Source organism: Amphiura filiformis, chromosome 1 (assembly GCF_039555335.1).
Source record: "Amphiura filiformis chromosome 1, Afil_fr2py, whole genome shotgun sequence".
Taxonomy (NCBI): domain Eukaryota; kingdom Metazoa; phylum Echinodermata; class Ophiuroidea; order Amphilepidida; family Amphiuridae; genus Amphiura; species Amphiura filiformis.
In genome coordinates, this window is record NC_092628.1 from 5,873,214 (window position 1) to 5,899,075 (window position 25,862).

The 25,862-nt window shown below is 36.2% G+C and overlaps 2 protein-coding genes across 2 annotated transcripts in view; both read right to left on the bottom strand.

Moving 5' to 3' along the window:
* Window positions 1-5,333, bottom strand: part of LOC140154750 (uncharacterized) — a 50,629-nt gene extending 45,296 nt beyond the window's left edge. Inside the window, exons 1-2 of the mRNA XM_072177318.1 lie at window positions 5,221-5,333; window positions 4,621-4,766 (exon numbers count right to left, since the gene is read on the bottom strand). Coding sequence (XP_072033419.1) covers window positions 4,621-4,766; window positions 5,221-5,333 — 259 coding nt within the window. The remainder of the gene's footprint in view (window positions 1-4,620; window positions 4,767-5,220) is intronic.
* Window positions 821-25,584, bottom strand: LOC140162900 (spindle assembly abnormal protein 6 homolog). Its single transcript, XM_072186584.1, has 4 exons — window positions 25,507-25,584; window positions 15,564-15,685; window positions 6,262-6,410; window positions 821-5,946 (listed from the first exon to the last, which is right to left on the bottom strand). The coding sequence occupies exons 1-4, from the start codon at window positions 25,574-25,576 to the stop codon at window positions 5,754-5,756; spliced, it is 534 nt and encodes a 177-aa protein (XP_072042685.1). The 5' UTR covers window positions 25,577-25,584; the 3' UTR covers window positions 821-5,753.
* Window positions 25,585-25,862: the final 278 nt, after the last annotated feature.

Genomic DNA, 25,862 nt, shown 5'->3' on the forward strand with positions numbered 1-25,862 from the left:
GTGCGATAGATATGCAGGAATTGCTTTCAGTAAACAGTAGGCCATGTTTACAAGACAGTATTTACACACAAAATGCATATAAAGATACCTAGTTTTGGTTCAGTGGTTCTTGAGATGATACAATGATACAACATTATTGTAAGATGGCAGTAGCATTTTACGATGCTGGGTCCACATACAGAATGGAATTTTGCAAGCAGGTCGTGACATTTGGCTTTGAACTTGTAATTCGAATTGTAACTGGAAGACTGACAACATATTTTACACTATCAAATACAAATATAGAGGTCATTAACTTTCACTCAGTTCCATGCAATTAACTTTTGCAGTCTCACGTCAATTCTGTGATTTCATATTTTAAATAGCTTCAGAGAAAATTGATATTCTGCCATAACCAGTACATAGTCTTGATTACAACTCTTACATGTCAAGATTTGTGACATGCAATGTGGTCAAGTACAAGTCTAATGGTTAACAATTCTTTCCATTATTTTTCTCTCAACAAACCAAGCAGTCCTTTGTTGAAGACTACATATTACTGCAAAACAGCAGACTTAAGGTGCCTGAAGAAATTGACATTTCACACATGTTGAACATACAAATAAAACATATAACATACCATTAGGAGTAAATTTTGCACACAAGCAAATAATATTTATGGTTTTATCAAATACTTACAGGTTAGATAACATCGAAAGTTAATTATGTTTCATGATTTATGGCTAACATAAAATGAACTCGCACATAAATACATTAGAGTGACTGACTCCCATGTGTACCATAGGACTGACGGTCAAACCAAAGTAAATACCTTGGTCAAACAGTCCAATGAATATTGGCCTCACAATTTTCATTCAGAGTGAAAATTCATCAATCATATTTAAATGTTACAATAAAGTATAAATTGTTATTGTTAACAAAGTAATATTGAACTGATTGTTATTGTTAACAAAGTATGCTTTATGCTAGTACACAGCAGGCATGGCTTTATGTTAACATGTCTTGACATTTCTCAGGACATCAAATGTTAGCGATAGCTTTCCTGTGCCTGCAGTCCTAATGGATATGATTGCACCATTTAATTCTGTAGACTATGTCATTGCCCTGTAAGTCACTACCACAGTAAGAATACATACCCTCGATACAAATATCTATCTCAAAGACAATCTATTATTCACAGAAATAATGTGCTGTAATATGACCATATGACAGTAATTCTTTAATACATACATGTATGTGATTTGTGAGCATTGTAATACAAACTTGAATATTGACAAAGCATCGATTCTATGTCACACGTTTTATGCACAACTGCTGCGGTTGTAAAATTGAGATCTAATAATCATTGCCTCGTGTATCCAGGCAACCCTAAGAAAGAGAAAACAAAGAAAAATGTCTCTCAGTAGTCTGGATTCTGCAATTATGATACAACTAATTAGGACAAATTAAACCACAGCAAAGCCACATCTGCTGCAAAAACACTTTCACTTAAGACACATTGCAAATACGATATCTATACACATTTGGATATATATTTCCAAGTGTAATACAATAAAAACAGGTCATATTACCCAAAACAAAGGAAGATAAACAATGAAATTCTCCAAACTGTCATACATGTGTAGATTATCTGATTAGATGCTATACTTGCCTGCAAGGGAAGGTTTTCTTTAACCATGTTAACAAACTACAAATGTAAAAGTATCTTGAGTCATCAAATGTTTGAAAATTCCCCATTCAAATGGGTTTTTATCTTTCCCATTCAACTTAATAAGTTTTGGCAAAACAGCTTTTAGAATGCGTCTTTCGTGATCTAAATTCATCTAAAATTGAAAAAAGAAGTACTCATTTTGGTCCCAATTCCACTATTTATGTCCCATTGTGGGACACTCCAATATGATCGATTGCTCATAGCATTACACATGCAATGATATCTGTGGTCCCAGCAGATAAGGCATCTGTTTTACATGCATGCTTTGTATGCATTTTGAGTGAAATTTACTTATATAAAAAATGTGTTCAGTACTAATAAGTCCTCACAAAAAGTAACACAGCCATTATAAATACCCCTATAGCTTATATAATTTCAACACAGGAGGATGCTTTATTTATGTGCATTTTGATAACCCATTCATCCAATGTTGTTCAGTATTAACAACACAGTACAAAAATACCCGAATTTAAAAGTTGCAGTTCACAGCGATCAATGGTTATTACGAAACATTGTGGCATGTAAAATCCACCATTATCTTGGCACTGAATTCAAATCAATTCAAGAAACTGCAACTTTTAAATTCTGTGTTGTTAATATTGAACGACATTGGACGTATGTAGTATCAAAATGCGCATAGAATCTCATAGATAAACCACCTTTCTATGTTACAATATTGTGTTATATTTTTGAGGTCTTTATAATGTGCACAGGATGTAGTATAGTATTGCTACCCAGCAAACACAAAACATTTTATAGAAAACGTTTAAATGTCGGGTTATATAAAGGGTATAAAAATGTTCTAATAACATTCAAAAAACATTTTTGAAAACTTGCTGCAAAACATTCTAAACAAAAAATAATATTATTTAAGTGTTGAAAAATATTTTTGAAAAATGTTTGCCCAAAATGTTTTACATTAACCTGTTAAAAACATATTCATGACCTTTATATAACCCGACATTTAAATGTTATTAAAACGTTTTGATTAAACATTTTAAGAACATTTTTGCGTTTGCTGGGTAATCTCAATATCATTAACTTTACAGGCTTTGTCAAATATGCTGGCGGTACTTTCAGTCCCCTATACACTATAAGCTAACATTATTTATGTACAAGGTTGAACTTGATATTTTAATTATGAAGAAAGGAGGCAGCCTACATGGCTTCTCTCATTAAAAATCTATGAGTATAGTCAAGTCATCTTGTATTTTCTTCCACAGAGTAATTCTTGAAACAATTAAGAACCCATTTTCTGGGCTATTCCAGTTGAAATCCACCCCCCATGGAAGACATGGCCTTAATCTCCAACATAGGGGTGTGAATTTTAAATTGAGTTACTTGAATGAGTGGCTCCATTTGAAATTTACACTGTGTGTGAGGTTAAGGGCATGTCTTCCATAGACGGATGAGTGGCTCCATTTGAAATTTACACTCACTGTGTGTGATATTAAGAGTGCACCAGTAAATATAAGTCTCCTACACCCTGGGAGGAAAAATCAGTGTTTCAAATTAGGAAAAGTGCAATGTGACTTAATATAATACAATAGAAACTATTAGGCCCCGATTCATATTTAATCCTGATTTAGGCCTGGGAAATATATTGTCTAAACTTTCAAAATGTATTACATTCCAGAAACACCTGCAAGCTATTTGTGAGGTGGTGTAAGATGTATGGGCTATAGCCTAGGGTGCTTTAGTCTGCATTTTTTCTGGAAAAAGTCACTGGACTCCGTATATTTTCTCTACACTGGATGTCTTTATCTCACCTTCAACTTGCAGAAAGTGTAAGTTTTGAAGAACTGAGTCGCTCTGGAGTCAAGAAAATGATGTTTTCCTGGACCCCGTTTGTACAGAAAGTCAATGGAGGCTATTTACTGGTGTGCACTCTGAAGGGCATGTCTTTGGATTTTAACTGCAAAAACCCAATTCTACCTTTTTTATGTCATGCTTATCTAGGCATTTTACATATATCAAGCATATCTAGGCATTTTACAGCAGAAATCTAGGAGATAACGCTGATGAAACTTCTGCAGCACAAATGACCTGGTAAAGGGGTTGCGTTACGAGTAGATAGCTGGTCGGAGCATTTTTACAGGACATGCAATTGTAGCCAATGAGCTTATTTCCCTGATCAGCACTGACTGTAGCAAAGTCATTTATCATGGTACATCTGCCCCACTTCTACCAGATGAGCCACATGGAGAGTGGATTTAATGAATTGATTTTCTTCTTGTTCATCTGTACAATTATACTGCATTCAATATTATTCATTGTGTAAGCTTATGAATTGAGGCTAACTTTGATAGCATAATAGGATAATGGTTTTAAAGTTTGAATAACATAGATATATCAAATGTATTGTAGTACTACTACATTATACTATAATAATATCAAATATACACAATCAAATTGATTTAGCATCTTAAGTATAATTACAGCTGCAAAGGAAAACATTCAAAATTGAAGTAGTGGTGGGAAGTTAAGTGTTTTATTCTATTATATGAGGTCCATAATTCCTATTTGTGTCATCTTAGCTATTTGATTTACAGCCATCATGCAATCATGAATTATTATTTGTTTTATTATTTTTAACCTGATTTTTTCATGTGTACAATGTATACATAACTATTTGAAAACCTAGTTTCCACAGAATTAGAGAAAAGTTTGCAACATTTAATTTGTGAGTTATGCCCCGATGTTTAATCCCTGGAGCATATGCATTCAGGTAATTATAATTTATATAACTTGCCAGGATTGCTTCATCATTTGGTGCTCAAAAATCATTTTCTATTGTTCTCTGGTATGATCAATGAACCATATCTCTTTTTCGACCATGGCGACCGTTTGCTTATTTGTGATAACAAGTCTTATTTGTAATGTTTAAACATGTGTTAACTTTCACCTACTTTGAAGCAACCAAATGTGTTGTGTTGGTAGGAAAACAAAGTAATTGTGACTAATTATCACAATGGCAATAATAGATCTCCCGTATAACTTGATAGTTAAATCATCAAGGTAGTCATAGTCCTTTAATTTTGCTTCATTATTTTTGCTTAAAATAGAGAGTAGAAATTTCTAACAGTCATTACGATTATTGTTATTTTAATTGAAATAATACATGTTTGACAGAAATTGTACATCATGGCTTTAATGCGATATAATTTGATGATAAAAATAAATGGGGGACAACGACCTTTTCATTACTCAATAATCATGTTTGCTGTTTGCTAACTCTACCCATATGTGTCATTTTCACATTGTATTAATGTCATTATACACCATTACATGTGCAATTTGCTCCATTGTAATAAGCATCGCTTCTATAGTTTATTCACCCCTTTGTAAGAAAATTAGAGCCAAGATAAGAAAATTATATGTTATGGCTGGATCATGATTTTAATATTGGGTTTTGCAGAGGAAACCAAGAACATGACATAAAAGCAAATCTTGTTTTGGGTTTGAAAATAAAAAATAAATAAATAATAAAATAAATGGGATGATATTACGTAGTTGTTTGTAATTGTTGTGGGAAGTATGCACTCATGAGTGATGGACCACCATTAGATGCTGGTGTGCTGGTACTAGGATGAGGAGGTCCTGGTTTAGGCCCTGATGACATCTCAGGCCAGGGATGATATTATGTAGTTGTCTGCAATTGTTGTGGGAAGTATGCACTCATGAGTGATGGAGCACCATTGGATGCTGGTGTGCTGGTACTAGGATGAGGAGGTCCTGGTTTAGGCCCTGATGACATCTGAGGCCTGGGATGATATTACGTAGTTGTCTGTAATTGTTGTGGGAAGTATGCACTCATGAGTGATGGAGCACCATTAGATGGTGGTGTGCTGGTACTAGGATGAGGAGGCCCTGGCTTAGGCCCTGATGATATCTCAGGCCTGGAATGATATTACGTTGTCTGTAATTGTTGTGGGAAGTATGTACTCATGAGTGATGGAGCACCATTAGATGCTGGTGTGCTAGTACTAGGATGAGGAGGCCCTGGTTTAGGCCCTGATGACATCTCAGGCCTGGGATGATATTACGTAGTTGTCTGTAATTGTTGTGGGAAGTATGCACTCATGAGTGATGGAGCACCATTAGATGCTGGTGTGCTGGTACTAGGATGAGGAGGCCCTGGTTTAGGCCCTGATGACATCTGAGGAACTCCAGGTTGATGAAACCCAACTTGTTGATGTTTCTGCTGGAGGTATTTCATGTCTAATGCTGGCTCACTGCAAACAAAAATCAAACATTAATTTATTATTCATTTACATACTGTACTTGACAGTATACTTTGGTGTTATTGTTATATTATATTGCTTTTTGCTTGTTTTAAACATTGATAACCGTGCAGTGGGTCATAAAAACACCTTTTACTGTAGCTATTATTAGTATCCCTTTGTGTTTTAAACAGAACATGCAATGATTAATAACCATCACGACCTTTAAATAAGTATCCAAAATTCAAAAAGCACTGAACAGCAAAATCAAATTTTAACAAAAACAAACAAATAGATGGTTAAACAAGAAAACAAGCAAACATATACCTTGATCTTGATAAGACAGCTGCTGGTCTTGTGATGGTTGACCTAGGGGTGGGCGATATCTCCTCAGGAATGGGCGGTATTGTTGAGCTGTAGGTCATCACAGAAGTACTCCAAGGCCGAGATACTGGAATGGAGGAAGAACTGGTGACCTGAAATAACAGAAAAAAAATAAGAAGAATAAGAATGATAAAGTGGTATTTAGCACAATTGATATCAAGAGAAGGATTTGATATGATAATAAACACATGAAAACCAGAATCCTGCCTGATGATTACAGAGATATTATGCTGTATGATAAAGTTAATAACTTTATCTTTCTTGGAAAAGGCCAGGCTGAAAAATACCATCTGGTCTGACCATGACATATCAGAAAGGAAAAGGACACAACAATCTATGGAATTCTTCTTCCTATATATGCTGTACCTCAATTGTAGAGTATTATCCAACAGGCTTTGAATGCAGTATTTACATACATGTATGCACAGTGCTGGAACCTAGGATTGATTGCAGATATCAGAACTGGGAATAGTCTCCCTTCTTTTTTCGAAAAGCTGACATTTAACATGAACAGGGATGACTCTTTCTGTACACAGAACCAAGCAGCTTTGTGTGACTTCCAAACGACAAGACAATGCACACCCACTACTTATATCTGCACACACTAAGCAATGTATGGAAGTGAGAAAAAATTCAACAATTATATTCTGCAAAGTAACTGAACATGATTGCAGGATTCCTGACCTTAAAAGAATGTTTTGGGAGAGGAAGGGAATTCTAAAGGCAAGCCCAAGGCTTGAACTATCGCAGATCGTATTCTCCTAGATGACAGCGCAATACCATAGCCGTTCGGCAATCTCGCCCTCATTTTCTGCACAACAAACATTATTGAAACAAGTGACAGCCACTAAAGGATGTCGATTTACTGAACTACTTCTTGATAAATGGACTGGTTTGATGCCTAAAGTGCATTTTATTAATTGCCCAGTCAAGACTGCTGGCTGTAGATCAAACATGATAACTTTACAATCATTAAAATGCCTGATAAGGCCAGTAATTGCCCAGTCAAAACTGCTGGCTGTATTAAAACAAAATACCTATTCAATCATTACAAGATATAACAAAATTTCCCCAGAAAATTATAAGCTGTTGATACTAATCTCTTAAATCACACACACTCTGAATGATAATTGTACATAATAGGCCAGGACTCAGAGAAAATACCTTACCTTTTGAAACATGATACATCACTTCATTTCATCAAATGACACTTTAACCGTTTGTTTTCATAACGAGAATAGACTGGCTAAACATGGGTGGATACTCAAGAAATAAACATATTTTGCAGGATCTGCATGTCCTCTATTCAATGAGGTACATATCGTCACAACCAACCCAAGCTGCATTAGATTGCAAATCCGGACAATATTGAAATGGGAGAAGTACATTATGGGAAGTGTAGGACATCTTTTCTGGCAGAGACTACTTGCAACATATAGGCTTCAAAACCCTGTTTGACTTGTCTTGCATGCTAAGATTTTTTATTTTAATCAGGCATATTCACCTCCTCTTTATCTGCTTATTATCTCATCATTGATTTATTCAGTATGTGCTTACATTAGTAAAAATGGAGATGTTCAGATCTGATGAAGTCCTCCTATGAGATGGACGAAATATTAGTTTAGTAAACAGTTACTGGTTTTGTCAAGCAAAAATCGACAATTGATGTACATCGAGTTTGAAATCTGAACTCTTCTAACATTAAAAACAACGAAAGGTTCAGCCCCTCTAAGCCAATAAAAATATTGAAGCCACTCGCTTAAAAAAACCGAAATGCTCCTGCATTACATGCCTTGCTTGTTTGGACTTAAATAAGAGCATTAAGTTGTTTTTATCAGATCCAAGAGTGTACAGTCAATAGTCAATACTTGCTGACAGGGCAGATTGCAAGTCATGCATACAGGGCTACTGCATGATTATCCACCATCGTACGGTCAACCTGCCTCTAAGCAAATAAAATCTTGGATGACGACTGCAAAAGTTTCTCCTAATCACTACCTACTATGGAACGGTAAACTTGCATCAGTGCAAATAACCTCTTGGATGATGACTGTAAAGTTCCCCCTAAAATGAAATCTCATTTTACACAAGAGAAGGCTGGAATGGGCGGTGATCAGATTACACCTACATATATAAAGGCACACTTCAGAGTCCACACCAATAAATAAGATAACCTTGCAGATGATGCAAGAGCAATCAGACATGCCTGTTAATGGAAGCATGCAACTGCAGTCGTCAAATTCAGAAAAATCATATTCTATGAAAATTGGTGTTTTAGTGTAATGTAAATCAAATCATAAATAAGGGCATGTTCCAAAAGTAGAAATTATCTTCTATGTGTTAATTCTGGGAAAATGTTGAGGCTTTGTAGAGATACTAATTTTATTTGATTATTCTATTACAAGTACCTTCACTACACATTTTTCAAAATCGTGCACTGTGATTTGTTGAAATGCATTATGTGAAAGACCTTACCTTACAATAAATGAACCTTGTGTTCTTTTCGCACAAGAACGCACAGCACAGGGCGATGGAGTGAGTACCATAACACATTCTACGCAAAGCATTACATTTGCGTACGCGTATAATATTTCTGCGATATACACTGTCACATACGCTTTGGATACACGTACACGCTCCACTTTCAAGTAAACAGCTAAAATATTTGGGCATAAAAGTGATATTTTCTCTTTAAATCGCACTATTTTGTTTAAATTCTGCTGCACATCACCCATTATTTACGTTTTGATGACATTATGTGAGTGTAAAGGATAATGCACTACCCTTTATTTCTTAAATAATATAGTAATCAGATGTGGGCGATTAGAAAAAATGGGTTGTATGATTTGTATCTCAAAATGTTAGCCATCAATATCAGCAACCAGACGCTTTATAGCTGTGAAAATTCCACTTGAATAGCTGTCATTTTACACAGTATAATATGAGGATGAACCAAAAGCTGACAGCATATTCTAACTTTTTAAAATATTCTAAGAATTAAAAGTTTTGTATTTGCTATTTAGGTGAATCTCACAAGTAGTTTTACCAATTGTGCACATACAGATTTATATGTATTGTATAAGTTATAATTATGAACACCAGTTGGAATCAAAAACCCTGTCAAACTGCAAGATAATACTGTATGTGAATTGCCTAGAATCTCTATAATAAAAATCCCAAATGTTCCTTTAATACTACAAATTCTGAAGAAGAAAACACAGGTTCTTGAACTTTCCCAAAAGCCACAGATCATGCCTTAAAACTTGACTGGGGGATGTCATACTGATCAGTCCTACTTATAGCTAAAAACATGACTGGGGCATGTTGTTCAATCCATCTTAGCTGTGCCTATGGATCCTTAAACCTTTCAAAAACACACTGTGTAGGCCCTATACCCCATAACACCACTGGGGGGCAGATCATGTTGTTCATTCCTACTTGGTTGTGTGTACTTCTAAACATCCCTAATTTACATCCCAATTTTTCAAAGTTTAAACTGACTTTCAGTGCAACAAAATTAACCTTGAATGTTGGACACATCAAACATTCAAGGTCAGTTGAATTTTGTTGTGCTGAAGGTCAGTTTTGGTAATTGTTTATCACCAGCACATATGAACTTACATCCCAGCACATAAATCTCATGTTTCCAGCTTATCTTTGGGCCAAGTACTTCCGCTGATCAAAATATTTGATGAATACTTGAGAATTAATCTTTAGAACCACTTAACCAATGTTGGAACTTGGATTGTGTTATTTTAATAGATTAGTGCAGTAAGAGCGAGGGCGCTCCAACCCAGGGCTCCAACGCAAAGCCTTGTTGAAAGGCTACCCTAAACACCACTGGGGGCATAATCATGCATTTGATTGTCCTGAGCTGTGCTTATTGTATAGTACTTATCCCAACATTCTCAATTTACACAAATATTGTCTTTCCATCTTATCTCTCAATGATGATAAGTTCTGCTTCTAATCCAAGGATTTGACAATGGTAACCTAAGAATAAGTTTTAATATTCACTAATCCAATATGCATGATTAAATGATTTGTGTTTAGTATTTTAAGAGATTATGATAAGAAAATCGTAGAAAACACTTGAAAGGGCATGTAAATGAACAGAGAAGCAATGACTGTCATGTAATGAAATCCACTTTGAATGAAAATTGATTTCAGTTGATGACAAATGTAAAAGAATTATCTGAATATTGCATTATCATACTGTTTGTGAAATCTGATGTATGCATTATACTGTGTTTATTTGGCAATTGTTAGAATTGAGGATCTTAGAGTTCAGTGATTTCTGTAAATGTTACATTCATTGGTTTTAAACTATACCTATTTAAGGACACTACGTATCCAGTTGAGGCACCAAAATATTTATACCACTTTCCTCGATGAATTAGACTTTTCATTAGATTATGCGCGGTATATTAAAATTGTATATGTATGTATTATCTATAATTATGCAAAAAATAAAAGGGAAGTTTATCAATATCAACAAACATGTCCCTAGTATTGGTTTGGCAAGTTGTTACCTTCAATTTAAGGAAACCAGATTTTGGTTATAATAATCAAAGTAACATAACATTCTTGGAATATTAGCTTAGTATGAGACAAGCAGATGTCATGAGATACTGGGAAACTTTAATATGCCAATACACTTGACAGATGGAAGATAACAAGGATCCTAAAATACTAAATCCCTAAACACTCACAGGGGATTCACTGGGAAGATTACACATGTTACAGGCAAGGTATAATAATTCATAGGGAATAAGGACATGCACCCTTGCTTTCTTCTCTTTCTGTATCATTTCTTCCTCCGCTCTCCTCCTCCCAATACCAAGCTCTGCATTCTTTAAAGGTTTATAACCGCGCATCGGTTATTTGGAGGGCATCATGAAAAATCTGAAACAATTTGCCTTTGGAACCGAGGCATATCATTTGGGGCATACCCCAGGGATATTCCAAGGTCCAAAGCAAAATATTCAGAATTTTCACAATGCCCGTCTTGGCCGTCATCTTACTAGTGCAAAGTTATTCATAACCGGTACTTTCATCTCTTTACTTTCAAAAATAACACAAAATATTCCTCAGAAGTTTGCAAAAATATTAGATACACTTTGCCTTTACAAAAATTGAACAGGCTGAAACAAGATGACCATTAACAGAATTACGAATCACAATCTGTGCAAATATGGCAGCACGCAATCCAAATACGGCAGCCAGCACGCGTGCAGTTTGTTCAACGCACAGAACGGCACTCACAGAGGTTATAATATTTACGCTGATGGTGTGGTAAGTCCACTGTTGAATATAAGTAACTGTGTTTGCGTTTGGGCAAATAAATAAAAACGCTTGGATCACATGTATCGCGTTTATTCATGAGGATATGAACTATTTACTTTCTTTCTATATTTTTATAATCTTTATTTCAATGCTTGTGAGCATCTCTCTTCCCTCTCTTCATAATCAAGAAACTTCACTCATTGCTATGTTAAAAGTCTGTTTTCTTCAATCGATAGGTCAGTCACTCAGTCAGTAAGTCCAATCAAAACAGCAATTTGAGTAACTCTGCCTATAACACAGGAACATCAATACCTTTGTTCAAATTGTCTGGCATGCTACAATCTGAAGTGTTTTAGATATCACACAAACCAGTAATAGCACTCTGCCATAATAAGCAAGTCAGAATAATATGAATATGATACAATAATAGAAAGGGAGTCACTTTGCTAACAAAATTCCTGTTTAATATAAACTGAGCTCAAAAAGAAACTTATAATTTTTCACAAGGTCATATCTTGAAATCCTGTCCATCAAATTGAACCAAAATTACACACATATTTACTTCAATACTCTACTCTTAACACATGTCAGTAACCAAGCAGTTATCCAACTGACACAACAGCAAAATCAGGGTTCGCAGGTTTTTGCCGCAGGTTTTTGCCACTTGGCAAAAACAGTTTTTGCCAGTTTTTGCCGGCAAAAATGGCAAAAACGAAAAAAGTGATTTATAGTTCAGTTTTTTCATCTCAAAACAAATAATTAAGTTACAAAAATAAGTTCCAGAGTGTAACAAGGCCAGATTTTGTAATTATAAGCAATATATTAAGAAATTAAAGGCATGCGTTTTCATTGCTCAAGTGCAGTTAACCGAAATGTGGCATGTATCAAATTCAAAACTTTTTCATTTAAGGACTTAATGAGACAAAAAATATGTTGAATGATTCGTTAAAAGTTGTGTGTTACTGTTTATGAGCTTCCTGTGTCACGTTTTAATATTTGAGTGACTATATGTGAGTTTGTGCCAGTTTTTGCCATTTTGCCGGTTTAAACCAGGCAAAAACTGGCAAAAACAGTTTTTGCCAGGTTTTTGCCACTTTGTCGGCAAAAACAAGTTTTTGCCGGCAAAAACCGAACCCTGAGCAAAATGCACTGACATGGGACAGCTTCCTGGACCACATTCACAGCCCAGTCCTGTTTCATGAAAAAAGTGTATGAAAAGCAGAAAGCAGCACCGTTTTATCATCTGTGCAAGGATCTTGTGGGCATTCTCACAGATTTTTTTGTCCTGGGTGCCAAATGTTGGGCTGTGAAAGTGAAGGAAGTCCAGGAAGCTGTCCCATGACAGTGAATTTTGCTGTTGTGTCAGTTGGACAACTGCTTGGTTACTGACATGTGTTTGGAGTAGAGTATTAAGGTAATCCTGTGTGTAATTTTGGTTCATTTTGATTGACAGTATTTTAAGATATGACCTTGTGAAAAATTATAAAGTTTCTTTTTGAGCTCAGTTTAGATTGCTCTTGTCACTTTCACAGACAACAACATTTTACGCATCTTATCATAATGCAATACATGACACCTGACACTGCCTGATAAGATATGCTAATCTTTATTTGTAAAATGGAAAGAAACTCAACCCTGCCACAAAATTGAATTTCACCTTGTATAACCGACTGATTTTCCTTGTCACATACAAGAACATGGCCTATATCCGTCATATAACATTCCATAAAATGGGTGACAAACATGTGAAACTCTACATTACTGTGAAGTGTTGGTAATCACACCATTTAAAAATTGTATCCCCCATAGCAGGCAAGCATGGATTTTATAAACAATATTTACTGGGTAAGAAAATATGTGTGCAAAATGATCAGGCAACACGTAGTCGATGTTGGTAAAACTAGTTTGGAAAACGAGGCCATGTTAGTTTTATAGGGCCACATAGTATTATACTTAAGTGTTGTTTTTTAGTTACACGAAACACTTGAATCTCGAGAAATCCATATCCAATTTCGATAGATTTTGGGATAATGTTGCATTATTAAAAGGGCATAATATATGGCACAGAGCATATCTGGTTCAATTGTAGGAGCAACATGATCAATATTACTTGTTTTACACCAGCTTCATGTTTAAATTGCCAGCTCCCATTTAAAATGCTACAGTCAACAAGTGGTGAAAATTAACCTATAACTGAGTCATGATTTTATCCTCTTTTTCTCATCCTGTTTTTTTTAATCTAGATTGTCTTCTACTCTTTTTGTGCTTCTCTTCAGACATCTTATTTCCCCTCTTTCTCTCTCCTCATCCTAGTCTCTCTCTTTGTTTGTTCACTCTCTCTCTCTCTCTCTCTCTTTCCCCTCTTTTTTTCTCTCTCCCTCTCTATATCCATTAGTACATTTCCAAATGTGTCCACATTTACAGCGATTGATGGGAAAACAGTTTACACTTACACTCCAGTGTCCTATTTTTTTTATTAACTTGAAACATTTTTTAAATGGGGCATGTATGACAACATCTGAAATGTGCTTTACATCTTGAACAGTGATATTCTTTATTCCTCCTTGTGGAGAGAAGTGTTGTTGTGAAAATATCCACAATATCTCAGCAAAACTTTGTCATTTTAGAGTGCGTGGTTCCCAAAGTGGTCAAAGGTAACTGGGACACCCCGCGGGTACTATAACTCATAATGAATCTTTTTTCCTGCATATCATGGTATATAGAAAATTATGCTGTGTAACTGAACGGGAGATTGCTCCTGTGCATGTATTGTAATTTATACTTTCAGAGAAAGTTACCATTACTAGAGCAGAGTCATGCATGTATTCACTCCAATTAATGCCAAGAGCATTTAGGGCTCACATTGTTACGCAAAGGTTTTGTGAGAATTACTTAAATCATGCAACACAGTAATATAATGAAGTCAAACATTCACATTGAATTTGACCCGGGAAATTCATATTGAATTATAAATTTTCAGGTGCAAATTTAAGTTTACTTTAATTGTTAGACTCGAGTTTGACAACAAACAATACAGTCCTCATTAGGTTGATACAGTATTTTTTTAAGTGTATTCAAATGGGAGTCTCCATGAAACCTTGTAAATGAAAATGTAATATGTATGCATGCAACTGAGTCCTTAATAGCATTTTATGTTGGAACCCATGCAATATTGTAAAGTGCAGCTTTACTCTGCCCCTGATCAATATGGAACAGAGAGAGAGAATGTTTACAAATGTATGGAACTTGAAGAATTTGTAGATGAATAACATGTATGTACTGATAAAAAGGTATAAATTTCTATATTTTGAAGAAAAAAATCACCCTACTTTATATTGCTTTACATGCAAACCCTGGTATTGAGTTACCTGTGACATGATCAGCGTATGACTAACTTCAAACCATTGTCAGTAAAACAAGTGACATCAATCAATATCCATTGGAGGTAAAAAAAAGGCAGACTGGTCTCTTCATTGTCTAGACGGTTATCTGGACAATTGGTTAGATGATTCACGATACTAATTGAGTAAGCTTGTGAAATAGACAGGTGCATGTATAGTCAATAATACTATGCATAGGGATAAATGAGAATCAAAAGAAAGTTACGAATACCTGAGCTGCCTCTATATGTGACACATCCATGGAGGCCAAATGATACATTTTTGAAAATTAAGTTACTAAAAGCATAGTTATAAATGCAAACATTACAATATTATAAACTGAAATCCTAAAAGGTCTAGCATACTTGGTTCTCAAGTTTTATCCTATGTATAAAGGCTGTTTGTAGAGACACTGCTTCCTTGCACAACAAGAAACAGTAAGGTATTTCTAAAAATATATATATATATGTTGTATGTGGCAGAGTATGTAACTATTTATGTGGTACATATGACTGAAATTAGTCATTTGTTATTAGGGAAGGGATATTAATAAAGTCAAACACAGTAGTTCAAACTTACTGAAGGTGCAGTAGCATGCTTATAAGCAACTTGTGGACCTCCTGATGGTGCTCCATCAAACATTCCAACAGGTCTTCTATGAAAATGAGCTTCATTGACTTGCTTGTTTAACCAGTTGATTACTGTAATCAAAAGAAAGAGAACACCAATGTCAATATCAATATATATTACGCTTCCAAATGAACTATGAATAAAACTGAACGTGTTGAATGTGGGTAAATGGCCATATGTTAACGAAGCGCATGATAAACCGCAACATACAAATGAAGCCAGAAAGCTCACAGCCAACAAATATATAGTCATAAAAATAATGTAAGAGCATCACACAACATGAATTATAATGGATACAACTGCTGTTTCAATGATATCTTGAAAACATTAAAAGATTGAGATAACATGATGGGTGTCAGTAGTGAATACATTTGAGGAGCATAATTTGACAAAGTGCAATTTGAAACTGGTTTGAGTGACTTGACATCGTTTGGTTTCATGACACGAATAATGTCTTAGGCTGAGCGGATGCTTGCGCTAACTAGGCAGTAGGGAGAGAGTTAGGCATGATGAGAAGTAATTTTATTTTATATATTTCACGGTAGTTTCCTACTTTTTACTTTTGTATTTATCATGATGAGAAGTAGCCAGGTACAGGTACATTTGTAAATATACACCAAGATTTTGAAAGCAATTCAATCTGTAACCAGCAGTCAGTGGAAATGTTTCAGATAGATTGTGGCATGATCTTTCTTTAGAGCATGATACACAAAGCTTTGCTGCACAGTTCTGAAATTAATTATACATTGCAGTCTTTAAATTCCCGTGTTGGTAGAGCCATAGAGGAGAGTGTTGCCATGATCAAGTCTTGACAAAGATGGCAGGTTTTGTTATCAAGGAATGTCTGCACCTGTAAGATGGTGCATAATTGAACATTTAAGCTGGTACGCAAAGATGTAATTTGAGGTGACATAGTCATATATTAATACCAATATGAATATAGTGGGTATAATAATAGCAGAGAGACGAATAATACATAATGTCAATTCTGGTGCATAAGGCTCTGGAACTTGATCATCATCATCATCATCAGCCCATATCATCCCACTGCTGGGCAAAGGCCTCTCCCAGATTTTGCAAATTTCTCCTGTCTCCTGCAATTCCTGTCCAGGCTGCTGTTCCTAAGTAGCTGACCAGCTCATCTATCCATCTACAAATGTAGCTTGAGGTCATCCTCTTTTTCTTGCTCCATATAACAGTGTGAGCTGACTCCATCATCCATCTGTTATCCTGCTCAGATGACCAACCCACTTCTACTTCATTCTTTTTACTGCTGTTAAAACATCCTTTACTCTTGTTTGTTCCCTAATCCAGATGTTCTTTTTCCGGTCTCTCCTTGTATACCCCAGCATCATCCTTTCCATACTTCTTTGTGTACTATGAAGTTTTCTTTCCATATCTTTGTTTAATGTCCAAGTTTCAATTCCATATGTTATGGCAGGTAAGATGCATTGATTGAAAAGCTTCCTTTGTCTCTTTATATCTGCTGAAAGCTGATAACTTGATAATTTAAGCAAATACTTATCACTCAAAAATATATACAGTTTTCATGAACATCAATACTTTCTGCTTTACAATGAGTTAACAGATTATAATGAAGTTTGTGCATGCCCTCAATTATCCCATCCGTATACTTATGAACAATAGCCCATACATGTATATGTAATTTAACATGCTTTGATAAAGGACACACTTCAATGTCCTTTTTAGAATTGTCTGGTTTCTTGTTTACAACTAAGTCCATTCTTTCTCTTATTACACGACATACAGTAAAACAAAACAAGAAATAATTTAAAGGGATAGTATTATGGATGGAGAGTGATTTATCTACTTGTCACTAAGAGGATCTATGCTCTGATTTATTTGAGAGGAATTTTGATCAAACCAAGAGCATCTTAAAGAAAGAAACATGATTGTGATGCACAATAGAAATGGGGAACACTTTATAAAGCAGACCAACTTATGTTCAAAATGTCCTACGTGTTACAGCTGTAAGAGACCATGTCTTGATTGTTTTTTAACTGTTTTTCCATTTCATCCTCATATAATTTCCGAGCCTCGTCATTGTAGCTGCTATCAGTGGTTATACATTCTGAAATTGCCCAAGGTAGGCCTATACACATTATGTGCATTCAACTTAACATGCATGAAGATGCAATAAACAAACATCCATAGCTGAAACCACATGTGAAAATGTTGCGGCACTTTATGGATTTCAAGTATTCCTGATCCCCTTGAACGATGTTGAGTGCTAGCTGATGATTGTGATACATGTTTAAATCAACATTGCTTTGAGTTTATTAAGGGGATGGGTGGAACAAAAACTTCAATCAAATAAATTATGAGATATATTCCACCTTGCCCTTATACATGTTATATGAAATAGTGTATTCTCCACCTCACACATCTTAGCTACTCCGCTTAGACAATAATAACTGCGCACCATCTATTTTGAGGTCATTGTGTGAAATTGGAGGGTTTTGTTTTGGGCCGAGGTATTTTCCGAGGCCCAAAACAAAACCCGACAATTTCACACAATGACCTCAAAATAGATGGTGCAAAGTTATTATTGTCATTCATTACCGTTTTTTGTACAAAATCCTATCTTTCCTTCGTATTATTTGCTGGAAATTTTTCGAATATTTCAATTTATTTAGTCGTCATCCCTCATTAATAATGGGCGAATCCTGACTACATGACGTCATTGGCATGGATACAGGGCATTTATGCTATCCATATTCCGGGGCCCCTTGATTAATTGATTAATTTGACCGTTGACTGCGGTACTGTTGATTGTTGCTACAGAAATGTATTTTTACATGAAACTTTATTTTTATATCGTGACATCGTGATATTTGGCTATCGTAATTGTGCATGCATGAGACGTGTAGGCCCTACGTGTGTGAAATTGGAGTCAATAGAGAGATTGCGATTTTCCAAACGTAGACGTAGGACGTACGTTTTTACGTACGTTAACACGTACGTTTTTACGTAGCTATGTATTGCAGTGAGGCCACATACTTTACCAACGCTCGTGTTGTGGCGCTATGTCCTATAGTCAGTCATCTGGTGATTTGTTTTGCATGAAATCAGCCCGGGTAGTCGGTGGGGTCAGGGATCAATAAAGGGATCTTAATCCTCTCTACGTCATACATAAATTCGCCCAGTCTCATTTCCCTAATATTAAATTTAAAAAAAAATGGAATTTCAGTTCGGCACAGGTGGGCCTCGAACCCACGCCGCTGTTACATACAGAATACAGAAGTCCAGCGCACTAATCCACTGGACCACATGAAAGTTCGGTAGCCATATTGAATTTTAAACATATAGGCTATAGGCAACTCCAACATTGATCGGGTATAGACCACTTGACATGTGACGTCATTGCCCGGCAGTATGCGCGCGAATTATGACAATTTCCATTGTTCTTTGCCCTGCAGTGTGCGTACGCATCGTAGTTTGCTCAGGGCACGTGCGTTTCAAATCGCCCACCATATTTCTTCTAGTACAAGAAAGCCATTGAACAGTGTAGCGGTTTGTTTGAGCATATCGACAGACGAGTCCCTCGCCTTTGTTGATAAACAATGATTTCATATTAGCATACAGTACTCATCAGTTAATAGCCACTTGGTGAATAGATGGGCATTATCAGCTGTCAAAGAGATGTCTTATGCAGCTGCCAATCACGATAGAGTCTTGAAAACATTTTGTTATAAACCCAAAAGTGATATAAGGACAAAACTGTGCATGTTGGTACTTGATTGTTTGGATTCTTATATGTTGAAAATCCATTGTAGTTGTATTTTATGTGTAGTGTATATTGTTTATAAATTATACAGCTTTTCAATTTTGGGCATTAATGCTCTGTTGCACTGTTTTCATCAACCTATTTTATCGTAGTGCATTTCTTATGTGTGTGAGCCGAAATGTCGTGGTAGATTGCAATCATGCTTTTGTTGAACTGTACTCCGCCATAACTACGGTGAAGGACACCGGTTCAAATCCTTTGTTTGGAGCCAATCAATAAAATAATCCAGGGCCTCTATAAGTTAAGAAGTGACGTAATAATCGCAATAGATGAATACAATGTTTGAATAGATCGCCCAACCATGCCAACACAAGCAGATTGCACTAATCACCTGTGTATGTCTGCAAACATAGATTGAATACAATACAGCTCTTTTCAAAAATACTAATCTTATAGGTGCGAGTGAACCGTTGCCTTGCCAGAGGTCTATACTTTGAATTTGTGTGTAAATAAATAAATAAATAAATAAATAAATAAATAAATAAATAAATAAATAACCGATCAGGAATTGTGCATATTTGAACGTGTTCCTAATGTTCCTAAAATATCTGAGCCAAACTTTCCTTGCCCCCCCCCCCCCCACTTTCGACCTGCAAAAAAAAATGCTTGCCCCCCCCCCCTTTGACCTGCCAACCAATCTTTGACCCCCCCCCACCCCCTATAATACTTCACCACCTCGGGGATACACAAAGTTATTGCACCACCCCTCAGCTGTACAAAAAAACACATGATATTTTGACTATAACATTCGTCGAGAAAGACTCGTTCTCTACGTTTCCTTTACCTAGACTCGAGGTAAAATCAGCCTATTTCCACGTGGAACCATGGTGGAACGTACGTTTTAATGCTACGTTGAGTCCAAAATGTCAAATCGCAAGGTAATTTTTATACGCAAAGTATCACACACATTTCAATAGACAATCTCTGCGTATGAATATTGCGTTTAAATTTAGTCCATTTTTAACACATCGCTGTACCTTTATTATAATGATATGTTACAAACAAACAAATCATAATAATAATTAGACTTTCCTTCGTATGTTCATTATCCTTGACTGTCTTTAACATATTGTGAAATGGACAAATTTTGTGCATTTTCAACGATGTATCTACGTCGATTTCGCACGTGGAATATCTTCAAAAATAGCTAAATACGTGACCTCGCTTCGATACAGGATAGTGGTTTTGAATAGATCAAAGTACGTCCGATGTCTACGTTTGGAAATCGCAACCTCTCTACTCTTGGCCCAAGATGCAGATTTTCTGAATGCGATATGCGTGAATGAGTTGCATCAATCATGATTATTGCACGCGGCCGAGTTTATATTCTCATGTTTACAAGTGGACCTGGATATATTGTATACTTGGATTTAAATGGATGAATAGTTCTACCATTAGGGTTTACACCCGGTAAGTAGGTTTTATAGGTTTTATAAATGTGATTACAATTTTATTGGCTTAAAATCAGAATTTTCTCTTGACCCACCAAAGGCTGACAATTATACCGTACGTACCGGTGGCTGAGTGACAGTAAAAATAGAGCTCAGGTTTTCCTTGCACTGTATCTTCAAATCTCTAGGCCCTATTTTTCCATATTGGCCAGCATGCTTATAATTTATATCATCATGATTACTTCTACGCTTTTTTAGCCTGGCTTGAGCATTTTGTTTAAGTCTGGCACTGCTGGCCCAACCAAGCATTCATGCCTGTCCGGCATCATGAGCGCGAGCATTCAAGTGTCTCTGCACGGCGCGACCGTTTACCGAGCATGCGAGGACCGTTTAAACAAAGTTGCAGAATGATCCGAGAAAAATAGAATGGAATGTAATGATGCTCTAAAAATGAATTTAAAAAACAGTTCCAGGTTTATATTACCTAGCCCGAGGTAGCCTACTCACAGTCACACCTCCGTCACTACGATGACTGACTTTCTATGGTGAGGAACAACAAATGCTAGGCCTAGCTAGCATGCTAGGCCCCCTGTGCCATGATGTTTCTGCTACATGATATTTGTTAGGCCTACCATTTACAAATACCTGAAGAAATTAATTGTTTATATTGTGAGGAACATGGGAAAGAACAACCAGCATGCCCGGCCAGCATAACTATTTATAGGGCCATGATATTTTGAGCTTCATAACTATTTATAGGGCCATGAATGATATTTTGAGCTTCAAATTACCATACAAAATAATAAATAGCTAGCCTATTCAGTAATTTTCTCATCTGGATGATAATAAAAATCAAGATTCATATTTTGTTAGTGGTTTTAAAGCCGGACGTGTAATTTATTTTACAAACAAAATATAAGATTTATTTTCCAGTTTTGTCAATAGTCCACCATGCACAATACTGATGTTTTCCTGGGTTTTTTTTTTGGGGGGCAAGCCGTGTTCCCGCTCGTCCACATTTGCACTGCACACAGTACGACGATACTCTCGAAGAGAGGAATGCACTCACCGGTAGAAGAAGAAATGTTTCATTTCAAAAATATCTAATTTCATGACTAAATATCCTTCAAGTACACAATAACAAATTTATATTTTTACACCTTCACTGGGATGTCACGGAGGCTTGCGCCTTAAAATAATTTTATTGTAATATCGTTTGGTTCCTGCTGTTGTTGCTATTTCTTGTTGTTGTGACTCGTCTATTCTTTTGTTTTTTTCCTGTTTGGAATTCCCCAATTGTATTTGTTACGGTCATACGATGCAATCATAATTATTGAGAGAGCAATATTGAGAGCAATAGATGCCGGGATCGGCCAGCAGCTGAGACCTAGACGCAGGTCGTAAAGCTCACTCCGGGAGCTCACTCGATCAACGTAACACAGGGACAAACATATTAGGAAAAATTGTTTACATTTATTCAATATTCATTCAAAACAGGACCCTGTTTTGTTTAGAATGTGTGTGCATATTTATTGGTTTACCTGCTGTGATCGGACTGCTTTTATTTATTTTTTTGAAGGTAGTCGCCATTTGAATTGGACGCTGCAATTCGCAATGATGCCAATTCTTTATCCATGTTCGGGGCCCCGATCACCCCATGTTTTGATTGCTACGTCAGACGCGGAAGTCATTGTTGCGCGTCCGGAGTCAATTGTGAGATATTAATGACCTCGAATTGCGTTCGCGGTTTTCACAAATAATAAAATATGATTGGATCACACGCATCATGCATATTCATGAGGTTATGAATGTGTAAGAGCCACCAGTTAAACTTCATTTCCCTTAGTTAATTTTCTATTTAAATTCAAGCAAAAATATAGTGTTTTTGCCACATTCAACAGCTTTAACTCACGGGTGATTTGAATTAATTTACCTGTCAATACATTATTGCTAAGAGCAGAAAACTGAGACCCTTGTAAGGTATTTATATAAGTTTACAACAAAAGAGAACATATATCCTACAGGAACAGACAAATAGAGAGCAGACACTGGGCCATTCCAGTTAAAATCCACATACCCCCATGGAAGTCATGACCTTAATCTCCCACACAGAGAGTGTGGGTATCACATGGGGTTACCTGAATGGGGGTGACTCCATTTAAAATTAACACTCCTGTGTGGGAGATTAAGGTCATATTTTCCATAGCAGCGTATGGATTGCAACTGGAATAGCCAATTTAGAGCTGTTACACCTGCACATTACAGCCATCTCAATCCATGTGTTTCTTACAGCTAAAACTCTATCATATGGCTTTAAGGCATATCACTCAAGTGGAAAGTAGACCATTGTTTTGTTTTGTAATGTAGAACATGTTTCCCCATCAGCAAATGATGGCTCATTGCAGTGGTTGACATAGTGTTCTACTTAGCTCTATAAACTGATTACTACTGTCCATATGTTGAGAATAACTTATTCTCTAACCCTAACACAACCCATGGGTTTTGTTTTTTTGCTATCGGAAGGGAAAGAAGAAATGAATCAGGAGAGATGGTGAATAAGAAGTCACTTGGTACCCCCTGAATTTGAACCTCGGACCCCAATAAAGTAGAACTGGAGCTCTCAACTTATTTACTTTACTTATTTACTCAATTTATTACCGAGGGCTAAAATCATTTCAAAGATTGTTGAGGGACACACTTTGGTTTGCTTTGTTTACAGTGCATTTCAGGGCTGTTCAAGTGCTAACCACACTGGTCAGCAGGTCGGATCTGGCCCACGGCCCACCAATTAAGAACCCCTGAAAGAGAACAAAATCCTTCAAACCAACTTTTTAGGTAAAATCGTGTCATTTGCAGCACTGTGTAAAGTGCATATCACATATTCAGTCAAACGGATGGCCCAAACTAACATTCGATAGCTTTGAAAGTAAATAAAATATGGACAGAGCAGGACATTTATCTCTTTTGTGACAACGCGATGATAGATTTTCTTTGGTGTACCTGGAGAAATCATCCCCTTGAAACAAGAACATGTAGGACAGCTTGTAACCCTGCATAAGCACTGACGATATGATCAGGCAACGTACGTGATCAGGTGAGTTGGTTGTCACATGATTTGGAGATACTGTCTGTCTAAAGAGGTGATCAACTTCTTTTGTCGGCAACTTTTAGCTTCAAGTTGAAGACAATCTATCTCAGGAATGGAAAATCAAATTTCAAAATCTATTCTAATATGCTATAGTTTATTAACTGTGCAGGGAATATGAAATGGAAAATTTATATTGGGTTACAAGTGGTCCATTTAGCTTGATCAAATCATAATTCATTGACTCCTGAGTAGCATAATTGATGCTTATAATGCTGAATAATTCATAGGGCAAACTTAATGCAAATAGCAAAGGAACTTGAATATTAAAACATGGTTTATAACTTTTGTGCTGGCCTCCAACTCACATTTATAACTTGTGAATTATAAAATTGCACATGTTTGTAAATTGCAATATTCCACATTATGAATTAAAAAGAGCCAAGCAAGAATCTGGAAGCTATCAAGTAAAGACTGTGCTTGGAAGCATTGTGGTGACAGGTGATTTTTAAGTCACCTGTCAAAAACACTTAAAAGTGTTTGAGGACATTTTGTGGTCACCTAATTGACTGGCATAAAGGTCATGCAAAGACAAATGACAAGTTCTCATTTCAGAACACTGAGATAAATAGGACAAAAAACTACATAAACCAGACACACATTCCATTTGGGGTACACAGCAGGATAGCTCTTTCATATGTGATGAGAGAGTAATGTGTAGTGCAAAAGAATGTGAGAAAAATACACCACACCTAACATTGACACAAAGTGCTACCTAATGCTTCTCATTTTCAAGAACGCTGGTTAACAATAAGCAGAGTATTGTCTCATTTCGTAAACAAAAGCCCACACAGAATTGTTTTCTAGCGTTCGCTTTATAATCGTTCACCCAACTGAAACTATAATACCAGCTCATTGCTTCATTGTACATGTAAAGCAGAAACATATGTTGTGTGTATTTAACCAGAGAAGATATGATTTAATCAGTTGAGCTGTTTTCAATTAGTGTTATCTTGGTTTAATAGCTTTTAATGGGGTTTAAGTCCTGCAAAGGTCGTGGTGAATTTTACTGTAGACATGACTGCATCATGTACATGCTTAAAATAGCATTTTAATTTGTGGATTCAATTACATGCTATCTACTGAAGATACAATTGCAATTAAAGGTAATTCGGCCATTTACAGATGTGCTATCTACTGAAGATATTGATTTGTTGGAGTCAATTTGAAGAACGTCCATTAAAATTCCCATTAGGTGAAGTGCAATTGTTAATTAAGATATGGCATAATTCCTGCCCGCTTCCACAGCATTATAAATGTGTCGCAGAAAATGGACCATTATGACAAAATGAAGCATCTATAGACCACTTGACATCATTGTTTATCAACAAAGGTGAGGGACTGGTCTATCGATATGCTTGAATGAACCGCTACACTGTTCAATGGCTTTCTTGTACTATGAAATGTGGTGGGCGATTTAAAATGCCCTGAGCAAACTACGATGCGTACGCACACTGCAGGGCAAAGAAAAATGGAAATTACCATAATTAGGGCGCATACTGCCGGGCAAATATGATGCCACATGTCAAGGGCTATACACAAACTCACCATTTTCATTTGTTTTCAGCAATTGTTTACTTTCCTCCAATTTGGCCTTCACACTCTCAAGTTTGTCCATTAAATTCTGATTCTGAAAATGAGATAAACAAATTGAAAACATTGAGTAATGAAGGCATAACATGTTTTACCGTTGTCATACTTGATGCAATTGACCACAGGAAATGGAAAATTAAGAGCAACTTTGCCATTTGCAGTGAAGCCCGTCATACTAATTTGGCAATTCCAATTTTTGCCAGGGGGGGGGCAATTGCCCCCCCTGCCCCCTCCCCCCCGGCAGCTACGCCACTGGCCCCACAGGTACATACTTCTGGTTGTGGTAACCACAATTCACCATGTTTTGTTCA